Raw genomic sequence first — 24,056 nt, forward strand, 5'->3', positions numbered from 1 at the left:
GGACTGCTTTCTCAGCCGCTTAAGATCCTCCTGACCTGTTCTCTCACTACACAGGGGTCTCCAAACTATTCTAAAAAACCCTGGCTTCACAGACAAAGCCCTGTGAATGAGGCGCCATTTTCAAATTCACAAACAAAAATGAAAGTGAGGTGAAAAACATTAAAAAGAAAGGTAGTTTCACGTGATTTAACAATTCAAGGCAACTCAGCTCTCTAAAGGGTTAATAGTGACAAGAAAAAAAGAAATGGAAAAGTGCAGAGAATCAGACCCGACTGGAAGCAGACAAAGGCAGCCAGCACTATCTTATTTATTATAAAGGTACACCGTGGAGAACAGACCTGACTGGATACCGAAGCCTGGAATGGTACATGCGAAAATGTACAGTACTATACAGAAAAGTGCATTGTCACAACAGATTAACAAAACATTTGTTTTCCCTTCCAGAACTAGAAAAGCATCCCCCTTTACTTTCACCTCAGAGACAAGGAAATGTCATGGTAAGAGGCAGTACAGAGCCGAGGAGGACAGGATGGCCATCAGCAGCTCGTGAGCGGGAGAGGTGTCGGGGACCCAGAGAGTGACTGTAGGGAGGGAAAGGCACAGTCACGGCTAAGGGGAAAACGATGTCTGATGACCATGACCTGACCATGACGGACGAGGATGCAAGACGGGACAATACTGAGCACCGAGGCATAGAAAGGAAGCTGGGAGAGAGTGGAGTTAAGTTGCAAAACACTCAAGTGGGCGAGGAATTGGGTGTCGGGCAGAAGTGTGTGGGGCAACAGTAAAGAGCAAGGCTAAGACTCCTAAAATAGAAAGGCACTTTCACATGTACATACTACAGATGTACATTGACACGATTAGGTAACAGTCACAAGCAGGAAGCCACCAGTACTGCAACTGATCAAACCAACAGGAAAGGACAATACTGATTTAATTACGTGGGCAGGAGTTAACTCTTAAGTCAGTAGGTAAATAGCAGTCTCTCCTGTCACACAGCCACTTACTATACTTTAAACGTCTATAATAACCATCACACTATACATTGAACTTGGAAGAATGTTCTAAAGGGGGGCATTCACAAATGCACGGTTTATATATTTTCTTTTACTAAACAGTTTCTAAGATAAGCATTATGGAACCCAGTACAATTATTTAAACATACAAAATTCCCTACGTAATTTTAAGATACAGGTACCATTTTGATTATAATACAGACTCTATTTTTTTTTAAAAAGAAAGTATACTAGGGTGGGTAAGTGAAAGCTCAATTTCCAGTTTGTTTTATTGATTTGAACAAAGCTGTGCCAGAGTCACCCTGCTCCATGCCTGACACCCCAGCCCAGCTGGAGGTTGGCTTTTAGTTCAGGTGCTAGCCTCCATTAGGGAGCTCTGTGGGAAGAGTCTCCACTTCTAAGCTGCCCCACAGTTCCAAGTCTCCATGGGAAGTAACTCAGAGCCGAGACTCAGCCCCCAGCGCACTTCCTGCATTCATGGCCTCTCATTACTGTGGTCAGGAATGACATCCCAAATCTGAAGTCTTCCAAACCCAACAGAACCATAGGCTCTTAAACTTTGGATTTCAGAGACTGTAATTACCAAACTAAAGTTTCTTTAGTTTATAGACCCTAGAGGCTATGTCTCATTCCCAAATACTAAGGAGGCCTCCATGTCCCTGGTTTTTTTTTTTTAATTTCCTTTTTCTTAAATTATGAACCCATTTTTGGGAATGGCAAAAGAACAAAGACAGAAAACTCATACAATTTGACCCTTGGTGCTCTATATCCATTGATCACTGCTTATATTCATTTCAGTAGATTAAGTGGGACCCTGCTATACATTATTCTATGGATTGCTCAAGGGGCATCAAAAGATTACATTGTGTGAAAACGTGCAAAATTGTTAAACAATGGCATTTATGCCCAACTTGAACATGGAGCTCTACAAAGGGCCATTCAACAAACTGAAATAATTTTCAGAACACTCATCAGAAAATATGTTTTAAGAACAGTTCACTCTATGCTAATGATTCACTGCAAGCATCCTCACCCAAACCCAAAGGCCAATTTGGTAAATCTACTTAAGTGAGTTCTATGGATGGGATGTGAACATTCAGTTATATCAGCTGTGAATACATATTCTTGTGTAAGTGGAGTCAGGTAATCTTTGTAGAACTATCATTTACCCATCACCAAAATGACTCACTTCCCAAACTGCACATGAGGATCTATGATAAGATTCTTAAAACCGGGGTATAATCTTTTAGGAACTTATTTTCTTTCTTCTCTTCCCATTCCTTGAGGGCTACACTTTGGCTGTCAAGAGGACCACTTGCAGGTAAACCCTCGAAGGAACTCATTGGGTGTTTTTTTTTTGATCCTTTGTGAAGGGGCCATCTTGTCTTATCCTTGGAATCTTAGACTTTTACTAAACAAAGTAAGGATAAGTGAGTCCTTATTGAGTCCTTACTCACTCTGAGGTCACATCCTTTCCTGGGAATTGAAGGGGAAAAAAAGCCTCAGGTGACAACAGAGTAATAGCGAAGACGGAGACAGGTAAAGAAAGGGAGTGATGGGAGAGGGTTAGGAGCTGTTTCCTGGAAGAAGGCACAGCCTCTGAGGCTCTGAGGTCTGGAGCAGCGTGTCCTCTGCCTTCCAAGGCAGGAGAGTCCTGATGTGGAGGGTGGAAAGGCAGTCCTCATCCCATCACAGGTGTCAACACCAAAGGGACGAGACACTGGGGAAGGTTACCAGGGAGAAGTCTGAAGAAATTGCGTTGCACGAGTAAGATCTGGAACACTTAAAGCTTGTACAAGCACCCTCCCCAAATGAGTAAGTTCAAAACACCTCTTCTCTTTTGATGCCTCTTCCATCAAATAAGGAAGTGGCTTTATAAGAACCTTCTTTATTTTAATTTCTAAAAGATTTAAAGTTTCCTCCACCATTACTTCCACCTCTTTCTCTGTTTCTGTTTCCCTATTGGACAACAGAGAATTAAGAGAGCAAAGTGGAATCGAGAAAGAACTGGGAGATTATTCTTAAAAGTTTCAATGTTCCAGACATTTGGGAAGATTGTCCAGAAGGCTTGGTGCTACTCAGAGCTCAGTCCTGGCTGGGTTTCCATGGTTTCCAAAGGTGCTGAAAGACTAATAAAGCTCAAGGAAAAGGTTGGGAGGGTTGCACAAGATGCTGGGCTGGGCCTCTTTATCAAAATGGGTAAAAAGGATGGTTGCAAAAATTCAGAGGTTTACAATACCTGGAAATACCTGAAGTAATTTTTTTTCACTAGTCCATTTGTGAAATCAGGCTGCAGTCAAGCAACCAGCAGTGTGATTTTCAAAGGTAACAATACCTCATAAATGAAACCTCTCTTTGCATTAGAATGATCAGACTGGCAAACTGAGGTAGAGATCAAAGTAACGATCTTGGTTTTAGTACAGATCCCCATTTTTTTCCACACTGATGCATTCCCCATTGAGCTGAGAAATCAAAGTCCATACTGTAACTCTTAGGTGGGCATGCGATTGGCTGCCAGTTTGAAATCAAAGTGTTCCAGAGGGATTAGTTCTGGCTATCCATTTTTAGGGGGGGGAACCCCAAAAGCAAACAAACCAACCCTCTTCATCAGTAAGTTCAGTGACAGAGTAGATACAATGCTTACAGATGGCATAAGTGGCTGCTGATAGAACAGCGGTGATCTGTACCTTAGAAAAAAAAAACAGAGTTCAAGGTATTCTTTTTAAGATAGAGGGGAAACCGAGCATAAATATGGGCTAAAGAAAGACTATGGGTGAGGATGTCAGAGAAAGGGGATCCCGATGGACTGGAGCTGACTATGTGAGTGATGTAGAGACCAGTTGGGAAAAAACAAAGCAAGCCCTGGTTCCAGGCTGAACAACTGGGAGGAGATCATGCTGGAACCATGGGGTCGTCTTCCCGCGTTGGTCTGGCTCTTACCAGACCACAGCTTGAAGAGACAGCTGGCAAGGGAAGCTGGGGATTCAATTTAGGATCAAGAGGCCTCTGCAGCATGTTTAGGGGAACCCAGATCCTCTAGTCAGGGGAAGAGAAGGCCAGGTGAACCAAGCACTTTCTCCATTGCTGAAGAGGAAAAACACAGGGCTTCACGGGAGCTGGAAGTTATTTTCTAGGCAACAACAGATCTCTGAAGGAGTGGACAGAATAGGGTAACCAGAAAGTCTTGAAAATTAGACTGTTCTGGTCTGTGCTGAATGCAGCGGATGGACTTGGAAACCCTCCCGGGGCCTGATCAGGCTCAGGGGAAGAGTCCAGCAGGAGCTCTGGAGGACTGTCCCCCTCTCCTTTCCCAGATTTAGTTGGTGCAGTAACTGCAGAGGTTCTAGCGCCCCTTGCTAAGATTTGACCTGGGCCCAGGGAAAAGACTGTTAGGAAAAAGACAATCCTACTCATTTGGGCAGTGTGCTGCAAATCCCACTGGGAACAGCCCACTGTGACAACAGCAAGTACGCAGCCTGGGCTGGTCTCAGCCCTGCTTCATGAGATCAGAGGTACTCACTGTCAGCTACTAAACAATACCATTGTCACCTTTCAGCATCACCCCAAGTGCCACCGACCAACACTGGTTACACTCCAGGGCCTGGCACTGAGATTCTCCTGCCTTGAGATGCTGGCGTTTCTGACTCACCGGGCTACACTAAGCCTGAAGCGCTGTGCAATGTGCAGGGCAGAGCGGTGCTGTGTTCAATACAAACGGTGCAGCATTGGATTTTCAAGTAAGTCTAAGTGTTTCTATTGTCTTTAAAATGGCATATGTCCAGTTATTTAAAAAAAATTACAAAATACAAATGCCCGTGTTATTTAGCTAATCTCAGACATTACATTCGAGAACATAGAAAAGCCAAAAGATCTCCAGTTATAAGCACACGACTAACGCAAGTTATGGATCTATGACTTTTGTCACTAATCCGTCTTCTCTTTTTAATCATCACCCCAGATGACCATGCTCAGGTGGGTGTTACATTGTGCAGGACTTGTCTGCTGGACCTTGGGAAGGCGGGGCGGGCCCCACGGTCGGGTTTGTTTTTGGAAGAACAGCAGGTTTCGGCCGAAGGGCTGGGGGCTTCAGCTGCACGCCCATTCTGGGTGCCACTGCAGGCTTGAAAGTACTCAACGTGTCACTGGAGGAGCTAGTGCTCCGACGAATCTGAGGCTCTGAGCTCCTGAGAGCAACGCTGTGCAAAGGGCTGAGCGATTCCGTGGAGGTGGCGGGGGTGGGAGAGTTTTTCACTTGTTCTAAGGTATCCAGCACCACGTCGGGGGCATGCTTTGCTGTACTCTGTCTCTCCAGTTCTCGGAGTTCATTCAAAGCAGTGTTCATCGTCTCTTCGATATCCTGTTGAAAAACAAATGACAGATGGTAACCCAGACTTATCATGGCAATCATTTTGAAATGTACAGAAATGTGGAATCACTAGATTGTGTTATCCCTGGAGAAGGAAATGGCAGCCCATCCAGTATTCTTGCCTGGAAAATTCCATGGACAGAGGAACCTGGCAGGCTACAGTCCATGGGGTCGCAAAAAGTCAGCCATGACTGAGAACATCAGCACAGATTGTGTTATAGGAATTAGCGTTGCAGGTCAAGTATACTTCAAAAACAAACTCATAGAGAAAGGAATCAGATTTGTGGTTTCCAGAGGCAGGGGGGATGGGGCAACTGGATGAAGGCAGTTGAAAGAAATGAACTTCCAGTTATAAGATGAATAAGTACTATGGGTGAATGTACAACATGATAAACATAATTGATACTGTTGTAGGTTATATATGACAGTGGTTAAGAGGGTAAATCCTAATGGTTCTCATCATAAGGAAACATGTTTTTTTCTTCTGTTTCTTTAATTTTACATCTCTATGAGATGATGGATGTTCACTAAACCCTCTGTGTTAATCATTTTATAATGTGTATAAGTCAAATCAGTATGCTATACACTTTAAACTTATGTACAGTATTGTGTGTCAATAACTCAATAATTAACTGGAAAAAAGTAATCAGAGAGACAGATGAAGTTGATAATTAAAGGTAATGTACATAACCCATATTGTTGTTGTTTTTCAGTTGCTAAGTTGTGTCTGGCTCTATGGAACCTCATGGACTGTAGCATGACAGGCTCCTCTGTCCTCCACTATCCATACATGATCGCTGGAAAAACCATAGCTTTGATTATACGGACCTTTGCTGGCAAAGTAATGTCTCTGCTTTTTAATACGCTATCTAGGCTTGTCATAGCTTTCCTTCCAAGGAGCGAGCATCTTTTAATTTCATGGCTGCAATCATTGTCTGTAGTCATTTTGGAACCCAAGAAAATAAAGTCTGTCATTGTTTCCATTGTTTCCCCATCTATTTGCATGAAGTGATGGAACCAGATGCCATGATCTTAGTTTTCTGAATGCTGAGTTTTAAGCCAGCATTTTCACTCTCCTCTTTCACCCTTATCAAGGGGCTCTTTAGTTCCTCTTCACTCTCTGCCATAGAGTGATATCATATGCATATCTGAGGTTGTTGATATTTCTCCTGGCAATCTTGATTCCAACCTGTGAATCATCCAGCCCAGCATTTCGCATGATGCACTCTGCATATAAGTTAAATAAGCAGGGTGACAAAATACAGCTTTGTTGTACTCCTTTCCCAATTTTAAACTAGTCTGTTGTTCCATATCCAGTTTTAACTGTTGGTTCTTGACCTGCATACACGTTTCTCAGGAGGCAGGTCAGGTGGTCTGGTATTTCCATCTCTTTAAGAATTTTCCACAGTTTGTTGTGATCCACATAAAAGTGTAGTCAATGAAGCAGAAATAAATGTTTTTTTTCTGGAATGTCCTTGCTTTCTACATGATCCAAGAAATATTGGCAATTTGATCTTTGGTTCCTCTGGCTTTTCCAAATCTAGCTTGTACATGTGGAATTTTTCAGTTCACATACTGCTGAAATCCACCTTGAAGGATTTTGAGCATTACCTTGCTAGAATGTGAAATGAGCGTAAGTGTATAGTAGTGTGGATATTCTTTGGCCTTGCCCTTCTTTGGAATTGGAATGAAAACTGACCTTTTCCAGTCTTGCGGCCACTGCTGAGTTTTCCAAATTTGCTGGCATATTGAGTGCAACACTTTAACAGCATCATCTTTTAGTATTTGAAATAGCTTAGCTGGCATTCCATAACCTCCACTATCTTTATTTGTAGTAATGCTTTCTAAGTCCCACTTGACTTCAGGATGTCGGGCTTTAGGTGAGTGACCACACCATCATGATTATCCGGGTTGTAAAGATCTTTTTTTGTACTGTTCTTCTATGTATTCTTGCCACCTTTTCTTAATCTTTTCTGTTTCTGTTAGGTCCTTACCATTTCTGTCCTTTATTGTGCCCATCTTTGCACGAATGTTTCCTTTATCTCCAATTTTCTTGATCTCTAGTCTTTCTTTCCCATTCTATTGTTTTCCTCTATTTCTTTGCATTGTTCATTTAAGAAGGCTTTCTTATCTCTCCTTGCTAGTCTCTGGAACTCTGCATTCAGTTGGGTATATCTTTCCCTCTCTCCTTTGCCTTACACTTCTCTTCTTTCCTCAGCTATTTGTAAAGTCTCCTCAGGCAACCACTTTGCCTTCTCGCATTTCTTTTTCTTGGCGATGGTTTTGGTCACTGCCTTCTGTACAACGTTACGAGCCTCCATCCATACTTCTTCAGGCACTCTGTCTACTAGGTCTAATCCCTTTAATCTGTCACATCCACTGTACAATCATAAGGGATTTGATTTAGGTCATATCTGAATGGTCTAGTGGTTTTCCCTACTTTCTTCATTTTAAGCCTCACAGAAACTCACATACTTCAAAGCAAGCAGACTAGCAAAAAGCATGACTGTTTTAACAGCAATGTGTAATGTGTATAAACTCAATGCTATTTCACATAACTACTGTGACTCTGAAGGTGCAGGAGACAGATGAAATGGCTCCAATAGCTCATGGAGCCACAGAGCAAGCACTGGCCATTCTGAGGCACTTGGCAGTCTTCTGGTGGTTTTGACCTTACATGCTGACATCTTATATAGAATTCTATCTCAGTCTATGGTAAAAGGTGGCTTAAATTTAGACCAGCAATTTCTTAAGAAAAGTGAATAGGCATGAAAAATCAGATTTTTTCCATTCATTCAACAAATAATTTTTGAGCACTTCTTATATACTTGGCTAACTTCTATCAGTTCTTCAAAATTCACTTCAAGCCTTCCCTGATGCTTCTGTTCAGTAGGTCTCAATAGTAGTGGTACTGCTCCATAGAGAGCATTTCTGTAATATGGTCTGTTGTGTATTTTTAAATGTCCAAATAACTGGATAGCATTTTGTGAGCAGAGATATTGGATGTCTTAGATAATTTACATGCAATGAATTGCCCCAGATCTTGTTCAACTTTTTAATATCCTCCAGACATTTATGTAGGTGAAATTTTTTTTATAATAATCTGAGTCTAGAACTTAACTCTTTCTTATCTATCTATCTTACATATCTTAACTCTTTTCTTATATATATATACACATATATATTTATATAGTGTTGAGTTTTCTAAGAATGAAACCATCATGTAAATTTTACTCTGCTTTGGTTAGAACTGTATGACCACTAGTGGTAAAGAACCTGCCTGCCAATACAGTAGACGAAAGAGTCACACGTTCAATCCCTGGGTAGGGAAGATCCCCTGGAGGAGAGCATGGTAACCCACTTCAGTATTCTTGCTGGAGAAACCCATGGACAGAGGCGATTGGCAGGCTACGTTCCATAGGGTCGCAAAGAGTTGGGATACAACTGAAGCGACTTAGCATGTCTGACAGAGGGTGGTCCACCACTTTAAAAAATCATAACACTCATGGGAACACCATTATGGAAACTGAGTTGAGACTAGTTACTACTCATTTCAATGTACATTAAAAATTTTTTAAATTCATTTACATATGGCTGTTCTGGGTCTTCATTGCTCCTTGAGCTTTTCTCTATTTGTGGTGTGCCAGCTTCTCATTGCAGTGGCTTCTCGTGTCGTGGGGCACAGGCTCTAGAGCATGCAGGCTTCAACAGTTGTAGCACATGGCTCACTAACTGCAGCGTGTGGGCTCTGGAGCAATGGTTCAATAGTAGTGGTGCACAGGCTTAGTTGTTCCACAGCATGTGGGATCTTCTTGGATCAGGGATCAAACCCACGTCTTCTGCACTGGCAGGCAGATTCTTTACTACTGAGCCACCAAGGAAGCCCCTCAATATTCATTTTTAATTGTATTTATGGTAAGTCTACATGTAAGTGAAAGCATCTCACTATTTCATTTGTCTTCTAGTGTGCATGTGTGCTAAAGTCGCTTCAGTTGTGTCTGACCCTATGGATTGTAGCCCTCCAGGCTCCTCTGTCCATGGGATTCTCCAGGCAAGAATACTGGACTGGGTTGCCGTGCCTTCCTCCAGGGGATCTTCATGACCCAGGGACTGAATCTGTATCTCTCATATCTTTTGCATTTGCAGGTGGGTTCTCTACCACCAGTACCACCTGGGAAGCCCATCTTCTAGTTTAGTTAATCATTAACTGAAATACATTTGTTTTACTATTTCTATTTTTCCTTTTTATTGTATTTAGGGCTTTATATGTTTTTTTATATTCCATATAAATGGAATAAGCCAGTCACAAAAAGACAAACACTGCATGATTCCACTTATATGAGGTAGTTAAATTCATAGAAGGAAAAAGTAGAATAGTCGTGGCTAGGACCTGGGCGGGTGGGAGGGGAAGATAGACATTGTTCTCAAATCGGTACAGAGTTTCAGTTTTGCAGGATGAAAAAGTTCTGGAGATCTGTTACGCAGCAATGTGAATAGTTTACTGACCTGTACACTTAGAAAGGCTGGATGGCATCACCGACTCGATGGACGTGAGTCTGAGTGAACTCCGGGAATTGGTGATGGACAGGGAGGCCTGGCGTGCTGCAATTCATGGGGTCGCAAAGAGTCGGACATGACTGAGTGACTGAACTGAACTGAACACTTAGAAAAGGTGAAGGTGAGAACCTACTGTGTAGCACAGGGAGCTCTACTCAATGCTCACTGGTGACAAAGAGGGGATTTCTGTATATGTGCAGCTAATTCACTTTGCTATATGGCAGAAACTAACACAACACTGTAAAGCAACTAAATTCCAAAAAAAAAAAAGTTAAGAGGATCTGTTGTACATTGTTTATTCACACACACACACAAGTATTGTGTGAGGTAGGTAGAGCGCCATTGCACTAGTGTGATTGAAATGCCTCTTCTCTACATTTTTAGGACTTCCACTCACCTCGAGCATTAGCTTGCGGCTCTGGAGAGCAGGAATTGATTTCCACACCCACCTCCCTCACTGATTTACAAGTACCTTCATGCAGCGACTGACCACTGATTTAACTCTGTCTATAACGTTTATCATGGGAGCTGCCATACAGTAAGTGCTCAATAAAGACTTGCTAAATGAATAAACAAAGATCCAGTGATCACATAAGGATAAGTCGCATTTTTAAAAAAGCTCTATCAGGGGTTCCACTTATTTACTGAAAGAATTTGCATGTTTTTGGTATGAATACCATGATGGCAGGCTCACTTATCCTCACGGGAAAATCTGAAGATGAGAGATGGAAAGATAAATAAAGGATACAGCTGGAAGCCATTTTGTGAGGATGACATCACTTTACAAGTGATTATTTTCATATGTGATTTCCATTTGGTGCTAAATATATGGATTTGTTTTTTACAAGTATTAGCCCCAGAGAAAACATGCAGAGCCTGGTTTATCTGTTGAGTTTTTGTTTTTATGATTTACAGTTAAAAGATTTCCTGGTTCTAGAAGCAAAAGGGTTAAAGTAGACCTTATTATGCCTTTCCACTACTAAGCTCCTAATTCCATGTCTCTCTAACCTAAATAGTGTTTAGTATGCTTTTTATAAGCAATGATGTTATGGATTTTTCAAATCATTAAATTCAATTATAGTCAAATATCACTGGTTCTAAATACACCTCAAATGACTCTGCATTGCCTTCTAAAATAGACAAAAACCCAAAAAGGTCAAAAGCCTTTTTGATTTTTGCTGAAAAATTATTGTGCACTTAAAATTGGATTAATTTTGTAAAAACACATTAAACTCTCCATGTAATCTAATTGCTTTCCAAAATTCTTTTTTAGTTAGGACAATTGAAAATAGCTTGGAAATTTGTCATATCAAAATGCAGCTTTCCTGGAGTGTTCTTTGTTAAAAATGACCCATCTTTAATACTTCCCCATGTTTGTTTCATTAATTTCTCACTCACTTTTTTAAGCTTCAGTGGTAGCTAGAAGGCACTTTAAGATTACTAAAATGGCGAACCCTGAATCTATTTCACCTCCTTTTTCACTGGCCATACATACATTTTCTTTTCTTTTTTTTCATTGAAGAATACTTGATTTACAATATTGTGTTAGTTTCAGATGTACAGGATAGTGATTCAGTTTTTTGTTTGTTTTTCTGTCATACGTATATTTTCTGATGGCTTGTGCTTTAAAAAGAGCCAGAGGAAAAAAATGGTAGAATGATGGAAAAATTTGTTAATATTATTTTACTTATACTTTGTCAATTGTAATCATTAGAAAAAAAACTACAAAGCCCTTCTCTGCAGTCATTTTTGGGAAGTGAAGATACATGTGCATTCAGGAGTGACACAGTAGCTGGGCTTGTTGTTCTTCAAACAGCCAACCATTATTTTTCACTTCCTTTACTGACTAATCCTTTATTTCCTAAATTGAAAGTGTCACCTTCATCATACACTAAAAATGCTCTGTTTCAGGGTTCTTGATTCTGTTCCCTTGATTTGTCTGTTTTACTAGCTCAAGCATACGTTCAAGATCTGGGAGGGCTAGTCTTTCCTCATTCTTTTTTTCTGAATCTTTCTGGCCATTTAGGAGTGATGGGTTTGACTCTCCTCGGTCTTACATTTCTGCCATGTCTCTGTTTAAATCACTATGATACCTTGAGCTGGCCAAAAACCTCATTCTGATATTATGGAAAAACTACAATGAACTTTTTGGCCAACCCAATATCTGGGCCCTTCTTGTAACAAATGGCCTCAGTTCAGTTCACTTGCTCAGTTGTGTCCGACTCTTTGCAACCCCATGAACCGAAGCATGCCAGGCCTCCCTGTCCATCACCAACTCCCAGAGTTCACCCAAACCCATGTCCATTGAGTCGGTGATACCATCCAACCATCTCATCCTCTGTCGTCCCCTTCTCCTCCTGCCCTCAATCTTTCCCAGCATTAGGGTCTTTTCAAATAAGTCAGCTCTTCGCACGAGGTGGCCAAAGTATTGGAGTTTCAGCTTCAGCATCAGTCCTTCTAATGAATATTTAGGACTTATTTCCTTTAGGATGAACAAATGGCCTCAAAGAATGAGCTAATTCCTGTTTTCTTTAGTTGGTTCTATACAAAAGATATGGCTCTAGAAAGTAACTCCTGTAATGCCACCTTCATCATACCCTGGTACTTAGCATGCAATATTCTCTTCAAAGCAGCCTACCTGAGCGATTGTTTCTGGGTCCAGCGGCTTGTGGTCGTTGAAGCCTGAGTATTGCCCTGATGATGTGGACCTTCTAATAGGAGGGCTGTCGATCTTCTTGAGGGAGTCATGGCGGCTGATGTTGGTCAGGCTGCCGTGGCCTGGCCGACGCCTCCTCTCAGGACTGTCGTTGTTGAGGCCACGGTTCTGCAGCAGGCCCCGGGGATGACTGCCCAGGCTTGGGGACCCCAGGTCAATTGAGGAGTTGGAAAGACCATGTGGGGGATGGAGGGGGCAATGGCCATCACTGGTCCTGCCAGGACGCCTTGCTGGAGGGGGTGGCTCTCCCCTTTTTCTTTGTCTAGACAGAGAGAATAGCAGAGGTTGTCACACTAGGTAATTCTGCAAGGCTGTGGATGCCACAGCTCCTCAGAACCCCTGGAGAAGTGGAGGCTTGGGAGTCCACCTACCTGGCTAAATAGCCATCAGGATGTCGGTCTGTTGGGGAGTTCATGTCCTTGGATGAAGACTTGTCTTCAGTTACCGGCCCACTGCTGGCCTCGCTGTCAGCTTTCTGGCTCAGAGTGTCTGAAAATGTATCATCCCTGAGACAGTAAGAATCAAGAGTGAGGGTCTTTTGCTTGATGAATGGGGACAAAAGAATAAGTGATGGCATTTCTGTATGTAAATCTTTCTCTTACTAACATAACTTGTTTCTTTTCACTAGAAATATAGCATCATTTCATGGCAGGTAAATTGGAAAATTCAGATGACAAATCGTCCATAATATAACATCCAGAGACAACCACTGTTTGAATTCTAGAAAATGTCTTTCTCAGCTTTTCTCCTCTGCCTGGCATACCTATCTATAAGAATGTCCACATGTATGTATAGTATTTACTGTATATATTTATATGTTTCTGTACTTTAGGACTGTATGTTTGCATAACACACACACACATAATATTTCTTGGATTCTGAGAGACATTTTAACAGTTTAAAATTAGGCTGAATCAATCACTGTATCCATTTTATGTGGTATTTTTCTCTTTACCTTGAAAAGCTGTTCATAAATTGGTGCTGCATTGTGAAATACCATAGTCACAAAATTAAGATTATACTGCACATGTTATTTTGTATCTTGTTTCTTTCACTTAATATTAAGACCAGATGGGAAGATACCACTTTAAGTATTTTTGAAAGTAGAGCTTTCTCATAAGCAAAATTAAAAAAGAAGCCTGGAGATGATTCTCTTTAGACCTGAAGTCAGTAGCCTCTCTTTGGGGAATTTGGAATTAAAACAGACACCAAGGGAAGAGGCAGCACTGTTTTAGGAATTAGCCGTGCCACTTCAGCTCCTAAAACTAGCCTTTGCACAGGGTACTTTTCTAAGAACCTGAAAGCTTCAAAAGGTATCTCTCACTAGTCCTTGCTCCAGACCTGCTGGGAGAGCATGGGTCCTCGCTAACAGTACTTTCCGGCCAACAGGTTTTCATTTTCCATCAGCATGGTGAAGAACTGAGCCCAGCTCAGAAGTTTTTGCTCTGTAATCCCTTCTCTTTTCTCACAAGACCAAGGTAAGAACAATGTAAGAACAACAGCTGGAGTCTTCTCTTGGGAGCGCTCAGGTGACGGAAGCTGGCACTACTCACATATCCTGCACCACGATGTACTGGTGGGGCACAAGCCCGTCAACCCCGTTGTGCCTTCCTTCCCACCAGTCCTCCGACGCGCGGTGGTACAGCAGGAGAGAAGCACCCTTCTTGAAGGACAATTCTCTGGCAGACCGCCCAACGTAGTCAAACTTGGCTATCGCTTCTATTGGCTCACATTCTACAAAGAACACACCAGAAAACAGTGTCAGCAGGGTTGTCAGGAGGCGTGATACACTAACTGAAGGGTCTATATGAGGCTTTAGAAAGAAACAAGGTCGTTTTAATAACCAGACAGAACAAGGTAACAAATTAAGACAGTGAGAAAATGATGCTGTTAAAAGGGATAAAGAAAGGCATTCTCTTTCTGTCATCAGTTTCTCAGGCAAAGAAAAATTGAAAATTCGATCTTAATTTCTACAGCCTTGTACTAGAGAGATCATGACAGTCTAAGAAAAATATTTAAAACTTTGTAATATAGAAAATCTCTCCTTGAGTTGTAATGTTCTCTGCAATAGCTCCAATATTACTTTGACATTGATGAAGTTTCCAGGCAACATGTTAATACTATTTATAACATGTAAGAGTCACTATTTCAGAACACCAAAAGTTTATGCTTTATTTGCCAATTTTAAAAACAAGTTTACAGATATCACCACATTAAATATTATTTGAATACATTTAATTTCCTTAGGTATTTTTTGGGCACTATCAAATCTTATCACCAAGTATAAAGACAACTTCATTTTTTCTAGTATCAAAACGAAATTCTAGATATCACTTGTGAAACAAGCATACCTACTTAAGATTCAAAAATGTCTTCTAGGATCAAAAGGTACTGAAAGGAATAATGGTGAGTGAGAAAAAGCTAACCTCAAAAAGTTACATGTTGCACAAGGCCATTCATATGACATACTTGAAATGACCTAATAACTGAGATGGAGGATAGATTAGTGATCGCCAGAGGCTAGGGTGGGGGGGAAGCCATGGAAGGAAATGGCTTTGGCTAGGAAAGGGTAGCACAAAGGGGTCCCTATGATGCAACTGTTCTTGACTGTGGTCACACAAATCTACTTGTGTGATAAAACTGTGTAGAACTAAGTAAACAACACAGGTGAGTGCATGTAAAACTGGTGAAATGTGGATATAGTGGATGGAGTGTGTCAGTGTCCTTGTGATAGGAGCAACAGGGACGTAAGATGTTCGTTACTACTGGGGGGAAACGGGGAGCGGGGAGGTGTATGGCATCTCTCTGTAGCGTTTCTTACAGCTGCATATGAATCTTCAGTGATCTCAAAATCAAAAGTTGAAAAGAGATATCAAACTCTGGGCCTAGAATTGGAATTTCAGCTCTATTTTAATTCTGACCACAACTATTGAAGGCAAATACGAGGACAAACCACTCAAAACAACTACAAGAGTTGCTTTTTGTGATTCAGGTTACTGCAAAAAGCCCAGCACTGGTGGCTCCGTGGTCTTTCCTCTCCTCTCTCACCATCACCCCATCCTTATCCCTGCTACCAACAACAGGTGAATCAACTTCTAATCAATAAGAAACAGAACTAAAAAGGGTCAGTACAAGTGGTATTATCTTAGAGAACTCTCTGCAGTGAGCAGCCTCGTTTGTTGAAGACTGAACATGTATGCTGTTACTTTAGAAATGCTTTAGAACATAGGTACACATAATAGATTAAAAACTGTCAAATATTTTGTCAGGAACTTATTATTTTCTATTTCCCTTGGTGACAAACCTTTTCATTTAAAAGAGTTAATCTCTTCCCAAAGTTTAATGCAATAGCTTCAATATCTGTTATATGAAATAACTACAAATGAACTCTCTGGATAGTCAGCTAAGCTTCTTTCTCACTTGAAAAATGCAAACATTCTCTGGGACAGCATGAACATAAAAATCAACAAACATATTGAAAAAGCTTAGGATTTATCTTCTATGAAGGACCGGGGTGAATTTCTGCTATATATTTAAAATAAAGAGAAAAAAAGTCCCATCCTTTGCTAGTAGATAAGTAGATGCTTAAGTAAATAATAATTCATATGGAAGAATCAAACACTATAATCTGTACATGGTATACTTCTCAACAAGGTAGGTGTAAAAATAATTTTAAAACAATACTTTAAGTGTTTTAACAACTGACAATAACTTTTAGATCATATGTTAACACTCCATTATTCCATCCTAAAATATTTTAATATAAATAGCAGTTTTATTAAATATCCACAAGTCTGGTCATAGAGGAGGAAACAGAACTCTTTATTCAAGGGGACTGACTTTATACTTTGTTCTAAACTTGCACATAAAAAGTAAATCCTGCTTGAACCGAGATGACAGATACCAAATTTTTTACCCAGGTCTCCCTGAGGGACAGAAATAAACATGTCTGTGGTGTAAGGGACACAAATAAACATTCATGGAGGAATGAAGGCATGCCAATTGATTAAAAAGAGCGTCATGATATGCAGTCTGCACATTCTTATGTGCTACACCCATACGTTTAAACTGTTTTACTGAAAAAATGGAAATATAATAGCATAACAAAGTATACAACTCATGTACCTGTCAAAGTGAAGAGAGAGCTATTCATGTTCTTTAATGCCATTGGTCATCACTGGCCAAGGGCCATTTAAGACTGTTTAATAGATATGTACATATTTTATCATAATTTCATCATCATGCCATCTATGCTCACTACCTCTTTCTTTTTTGAAACAACTAGCAGCAAGATGATCAGACTTTGTTTATTTAGTTCAAAGGTACAGACATTATGAACGAATGACCAGATGAATCAGAAGTATATATATCAGAAGTATACTTCACTGGTGATCTTACTACATCAACTAGTAATTCTGAGCAATTTCATTATTTTGACTTCTTTCTACTCCCATGAGAGAAATTTCACAGTCAAGTGTCAATCAATAAGCTATTTATACACATCTCAGTCTAGTCATTGCAGAGCAAATCGATCTCAGGGCATGGCGATGCACCACACCCCTTTCATGTAGGGTCACACAGCCCTCTAAAGCCCTGCAGAGGCTTAGTAGAATGCTACTGCTACCAATAACAACAATGAGGGTGAACGTGATAACTTCATTTTCCTACATGGCTATTATAATTTTGTGCAAGAGAAGGAACATTCAACAGAGCTGATTTTCTGACTGCCTGGTGCTATCAAGTCTTATATTTCCATTTTTTGTAATTTTATACAAAGTGCTAGTATATCACGCTATCCCTTTGGGACCTTGCTGTCCCTGACACTTTCTCTCCTACATCTGTTACCCCTGCCCTTGCAGATGATGATTTTGTTCTGTGACAGCCTCTCTTTTGGAAACAAAGGTTACTCTCTTTAGTGATACCATGACAGAGGGAAGAAAATGCAATACCTGGGTGATCAAAGAGACAGATCAATACTCGGGTTAATTTAGTTATAGGAAGAGTCTGGCTGCAGGCAAGAACATCTGTTCTTTGTAAGCAATGCTTTTCTCTCCAGCACTATCAGGTGAGCAAGATCAAAATGTTATCTCAAATACAGAGCTCTCAGCAAAGCTTCTCTTTTGTAGCCAAGAGGTAAGAACAGGTAAGAACTGACAGATGGTACAGTGGTGAGACTGAGGTTTGGGAAGAGAGATGGCTGGGGCTCTGTCGTGGGCTTTTCCTGCCACTGGGACAAGCAAGGAAACACTTAGAAAAGTCACCAGTGAAAAAAGAATGAATTATAGAGAAATGAAACTCAAGACAAAAGAAAGGAGAGAAGAATGTCAGAGGGTGGGCTCAGAGACTTTCAAAAGCAATCCCACAGAAATAGAAGCTGTCACTTTAAAGAGTTTCTTCCAACTTAAGTTTCGAAAATGTCAATTTTTTTTTTTAAAGCAGAGGGTGGACTCTAGACACCTTGATAACCTTCCTGCTGAAATCAACTAAAAATGCTGGATTAAAAAAAACAAAAACAAAAAACTTCGTAAGCGCATTAATCATGACAGTGAGGAATACTATACTTGATGAATGAAGGAACCTATGGACTTAAACAGGTCACCAGAATTATGAACACTAGAATATGTAAGTCAGAGTTTGCCTTGACAGCATTTTCCCCTGCCTGGTTAAGTTTATTTTAAACAAAAGACTAGGTCCAGGGGCTGCCCAGTGTGGAGACTCTAAGCTCTACCAAAGTATCGAACTCTCAGTGTCACAGTGGATTTCTAGTTCTGAAATTCTCCTCCCTTCTCACTCTCCACACTTCTCCATAGATGTAACCACTCTGACCTTGAATTTAAGGAAACAAATCTATCTGAAGGCTTGGGGAAAAAAAAAATCACCTCAGAATCCCAACCACATTCTAGCCCTCAGGCAGGTTTGCATTTTAAGTTGATACTACCTGGGTGGCCTGAAAAAACCTCAAACTAAAAATCTATTGTGGTTCCAAGCTGGTTATGCCCCAGGCAGAAGTAAATGAAAACCTTCTCTGGAGGGACATACCTTTACCTCAACGTAAATGAATTCCATAAAGTTCTAAGAAATATGTAAAAAAATATATAAAACACATTGGAAATAAGACTCAGATGAGCAAAGGCCAACAAAAACAAATCTAGGAAGACTTCAGCTTTTTAGAATAATTAGACACATAATCTAAAACAATAGAAAGGATTAGTATTGTGAGTAAAGAGCAAATGACCAAGCAGATATGAAAGTGAACTGAATTTGGGAGAAAAATCAAAAATAAAACTGAATAAGTTTAAAGCAGGTTAGTCATAGTTAAAGAGGGAATAAGAGGATTATGCATATAGCTAAAGAGGTATTAAGAAAAAACTGACAGCTTTATATGTTCATATTAATAATGTCAAAAAGTAATGTTAAACATTAAACTTAAGAAGTTAGAGAAAAAAATGATTCCTACAGAGAAACGTATAAAAGTTTGTTGGGTGACATTAAGTAACTAGAAAGATGTTTGTGGACTATATATTATAAAAATATCAATTCTTTCCATATTAACATATGTAGAATCAGTGCAACTGCAATCTAAACCTCAACAGGTTTTTAGCTTTTTCTTGTTTGTTTCTAAGAACTTGAAAAACTGAATTTGAAATTTAAGTGAAATTGCAAAAGGTGAAGAACTGTTAAGAGGAACAAAGTCAGAAGTCTTGATTTGACAAACACTGAGATTTATTAAAAGGTATCAAAATGAAGACAGCAGTGTAGGGATAAACAAGTAGACCCATGGAAAAGAACAGAGACCAGAAATGGACTCACACAGAGAGGATACTTGATTTATGATAAAGGTGCGGGGCAGTAGAGAAAGGACAATTAAGGCTGGGACAGTGGAGACAGCTGCGCATCCATATGGAGAAAAGAGGAACAGATCCCTACCTCACACCATACCTCCAAATGAATTCCTGGTAGAATTAAGCCCTATGTGTGAAAAACAAAACCTGAAAGGATTTAAAAGAGACTATAGAAGAACTTCTACACTAACTTCAAGGCACAGAAGGATAAGGATCTCTTAAAGGAGACACAAAGTGAAACAACCATGAAGGAAAAGATGGGTATATTCAGCTCCTTTAAAATTAAGATCCTTTGTTTGGCAAAAGACATAATAGGCACATGAAAGACAGGCTACAGAGCAGAAAATATTTGCAAAGCATATACTCAATAAAGGACTTGATCCAGCCTCATAAACTTTTACAAGGAACAACCAAAGCCAAACCAAACTAAACTAAACCAAGCAAAAAAAAGCCCAGAGAAACTAACAGTGGGCAAACAGGCCCTCAGTTGGAAAAACATTTGATAGGAATTTTGCAAAAATAAATCTAAACATACAAAAATTAGTGTATCTGTAATAACCATGTTTTTCATTTTCTATAGTATGACCTCTGGGGCTTTGCTCGCTCCCTGGAGGGACTGTCCCTTCCAGGGTTGGCAAATGCCTAGTAAACAACTCATCTGGAATGTTCTTTTCAAATGCAAACCAACCAATCCAGGGCCCATACTCCAGCCACTTCCTTTCTGGGGCTCCCATACTTTAGGCCACTATCTCCCTGCTCCAATCACTTCATGGCCAGGTACCAACCAGAGACAGTCACAGAGCCCTCTGAAATTATTAAAACTAGGCAATCCTAACCCTGCTTACCCTGCCTTGCTTGTTCCTTCCTGTGGAAACCACCATAAAAATTCTTGGCCAATTGTCCTCCTGCCCGTCTGACTCTGGTGTTTTCCCTGGCCCCCTGAGGTGTGACGTGTCCCCTCCTCTTAGGAAATGTGAGCATCAGATTATCTTTTCAATGGCGATCATCTCCTGATCTGTTGGCCTTACCATACCCCCTTACCACACCATAAGTTTTCTATTAATATACTATGTTTTAAAACGTCTTCATCAGTAAGCAGGGAAATGCACATTAAAATCACAATGAGATACCATTAAACACTTGACAGTATTGGCAAAGACAATATTTGATAAACTCGAGTGTTGATGACTACATACAACTGAAAGGCTGAGACACTGTTGGTGGGAGTGGGTAGTCCTACAACCATTTTCTTATTTTTTGGCTGCTTCTTGTGATAGGTGGGATCTTAGTTCCCTGACCAGGGATTGAACCCATGCCTCCTGAAGTGGAAGCATGGGCTCTTAACCACTGGACTGCCAGGGAAGTCCCCTTACAACATTTTCAAAAATAGTTTGGCAGTATGTAGCAAGGTTGAAGACATGCTTACTCCTAGGTGTGTATATCTGAGAGAAACTCCTGTACACCTGCAGCAAGGTACATGTTCAAAATATTCATACCTGAACTGTTTTTTAATGGCAAAAAACAGAAAACACCTCATGTATTCACCAATTAAAAAAAAATACAATGGAATACTATACAGTGGTAAATAAATTATTCTAATTCCATGCAACGATGGGGATGAACTTCAGCAATATAATACTGAATAGAAAACAGTGAAAGTATATATAGTATGATTCCATTTATAAAAAGTTCGAGAAAACAGAAAATGAAACAATAATCCATTTAAAAGCACAAACACAGAGCTTACCTTGAGGGGTATGGAAGACAATGGGTTCAGGAAAGTAAAACGGTAATGATACCTTTTTCTTAAATTTGGTGGTGGTTTCACAGGTGTTCCCTGCAGTAGTATTCTCTGTAGTTTACACATATTTAGTAAATATTATTTTGTATCTACTGAATTCTTAATACAAGCAATTCTTGGTATACATGCTGCCAAAGCGAGTACAATATCAGTAATTCTTTAAAAATGGTTATAAAAATGGCTATAAAGACTAGTTTTATAATAGCATGAGCATGAGCGCATACCGTCTTCACTGGTGTGCGGCTCTGTACCAGCGTCCTGATCCACTTCCTCCAGCGTACCGTGCTCACTGTACGGGCTGTCGCTGAGGAGCAGAAGTAGAAATCATATGAAGCCAAAGTGAATTTCAAAACTGAACAACTGCTACTATAAGGAAAAACAGAAGACTTTGGAATGGCAAAGGAGACCCTGGATAGCCTTTCAGTGGAATGCTGGAGCCTCCAGGACTGTGTAATCCTATAGGACTTTTTGTCCCTTCATCTTTGACATATTACAACTCTGTAAAGACGAAACTGACGTGTAGGAAACTGATAGTATTACAAATGATTCTTATGTGTAAAAATGAAAATTTGTTGAATTCTAGCGGAATATGATTATCACCCTCTAGATACACCAATTTTTGCAAATTCATCAGTATCCCCTACTGCATAAAAATGGATGGCTCTTTGATTTCCGCTTTGAACTGGCTGTAGTATCTTTTTCAACTTTTCTTGACACATGTTCATTTTTATATCTGAGAGTTAATTTTATCCTTTAACATTACCACTATTACTTCTCAAATGTATGCTGATAAATGGAATGCATTGGTTACAAATACAAACCTGACATTGTTGTAAAAGCCCATTTGTATTGCTGGCATTGGGGGATGAGGATGATTACTATAATACTGACTTTCTGTTTAAAACAAGTGATATCTACAGAGAATACCATGTGTGGGAGAAGACATAATCAAGCACACGTTACTGACTTCAAGACTCTTTATTATGGGGATTTTACCCTGTTTGTAAAAAAGGAGCAACCACAAAAAGTCTTAGAACACAAAACATTAAATAATATCCACCAGACATCCATATATTTCCTCTCTAATAAAGTGAATAAGACAGCACAACTTACTGATAGAGCCCTGCTGCTGCTGCTGCTGCTAAGTCACTTCAGTCATGTCCGACTCTGTGTGATCCCATAGACGGCAGCCCACCAGTCTCCTCCGTCCCTGGGATTCTCCAGGCAAGAACACTGGAGTGGGTTGCCATTTCCTTCTCCAATGCATGAAAGTGAAAAGTGAAAGTGAAGTCGCTCAGTCGTGTCCGACCCTCAGCGACCCCATGGACTGCAGCCTTCCAGGCTCCTCTGTCCATGGGATTTTCCAGGCAAGAGTACTGGAGTAGGATGCCATTGCCTTCTCCGATAGAGCCCTGAATATCTGTAAATACTAAACATGACTGACACTGGCCCTGAAACAAATACAACTAGGAAAATAAAATTCTGAATTCTGAAAATAAAATTCTGAAAAACTCACCAGGACTGAGTTTTATTCGTTTATCTTTCCAGAGCCAAGCTGATGTCAGTATATGCATATAGTAAGTATTTTAAAAATATGTAGCCCTAGTGGGCTACAGTCCATGGGGTTGCAGAGAGTCAGACACAATTGAGCAACTCACACACACATAGAATCTATCATGCTTTGTTGTTAATTTAGAAAGCAGTACTTCTGGAAATGGTCAATTCTGAATTTTCTTAATGGCATAAGATCATTTGTGGTTTAAATTATACTGTGGTTTAAGTTAAAAAAAAAAAGTGTGCTTTCAGTTATTTAGATTTTTCAGCTACTTGTTCTACTTCTACTTAATCCCCATTAAGGCAGTGGGAAACAAAGTATCCTGCAGAGTCCAGAATGAAGGGCTTAGGCAAATCTATTTCCAGCTGCTCCTGAATCTGAGCTGCACAGGGCTGTTTTCGAGGGAGGCTGGGAGACAACTGCTGAGTGGGAAGACTTGTGTGGACTTAGGAATCAGACAGACTTGGGCTGCCTCCAGAAACCACTAGTCATTGGCCGGGCTCCTTGGCCTCTCTTAACTTACTTGGTAGAGTGGGAATAGAAGAGATCATATGCACCGGGAAGCTGGCACACAGGAGGACCTCAACGAATTAAAACCAGTTTTACTGTATATGATTTCTTAGAAGCTGGAACTCATATATCAAATAGTGAACATAAACATTTTGGGGTTTCCTTATCTTTGGATTATACATTTTTATCCTTCATTGGAAGGTGACTATATTGTCTTATTAAATATTTTGTATCCCAACAATATAATAATGTAATAACTTTGTTCAAAGTGACCATGACTTGTGTAATTGATTAGGACAATATTAGTAAGAATGGAAATGAAAGTAAGAATGAAAACATTTAGTTGACAGCTGCTCCTTTAAAATGAAATTTTTGAAATACTTTCCATAGAATCAAAACTATTTAGGAATGAAAATGAAGTCTGTTAATTCAGTTATCTTTTCTTGATATAACAGTAAAAATGTATACAGCTCTCTATTTAAAAACCATTCTCTACAAAAGTCATGATGGGGTAGGTGTATCTAAAAAGATGCCGTGCTCAGGGAAAAGAGAAATGAATATGAATTTCCATAAGAAGAAGCCAGTGCTGTCATGGGATTTAATATTCTAATTTATCTCAAGTGTTCCTGCTGCTTCTTTTTTTTTAATTGGGAGCACTGGCATCTTATAGTCAGTTATTTTTTTAAAAATTAA

At 40.0% G+C, this 24,056-nt stretch overlaps 1 protein-coding gene across 2 annotated transcripts in view; it reads right to left on the reverse strand.

The window, feature by feature from the left end:
- Nucleotides 1-291: 291 nt before the first annotated feature.
- Nucleotides 292-24,056, reverse strand: part of SRGAP1 (SLIT-ROBO Rho GTPase activating protein 1) — a 312,110-nt gene continuing 288,345 nt past the window's right edge. Inside the window, exons 18-22 of one of the 2 annotated variants that reach the window (XM_005206653.5) lie at nt 21,523-21,602; nt 14,209-14,389; nt 13,027-13,161; nt 12,578-12,917; nt 292-5,373 (exon numbers count right to left, since the gene is read on the reverse strand). In XM_005206653.5, coding sequence (XP_005206710.1) covers nt 4,996-5,373; nt 12,578-12,917; nt 13,027-13,161; nt 14,209-14,389; nt 21,523-21,602 — 1,114 coding nt within the window. In that variant the 3' untranslated portion in view covers nt 292-4,995. The remainder of the gene's footprint in view (nt 5,374-12,577; nt 12,918-13,026; nt 13,162-14,208; nt 14,390-21,522; nt 21,603-24,056) is intronic. The other variant, NM_001205668.1, reaches the window with a different exon arrangement.

Source organism: Bos taurus, chromosome 5 (assembly GCF_002263795.3).
Source record: "Bos taurus isolate L1 Dominette 01449 registration number 42190680 breed Hereford chromosome 5, ARS-UCD2.0, whole genome shotgun sequence".
NCBI classification, from domain to species: domain Eukaryota; kingdom Metazoa; phylum Chordata; class Mammalia; order Artiodactyla; family Bovidae; genus Bos; species Bos taurus.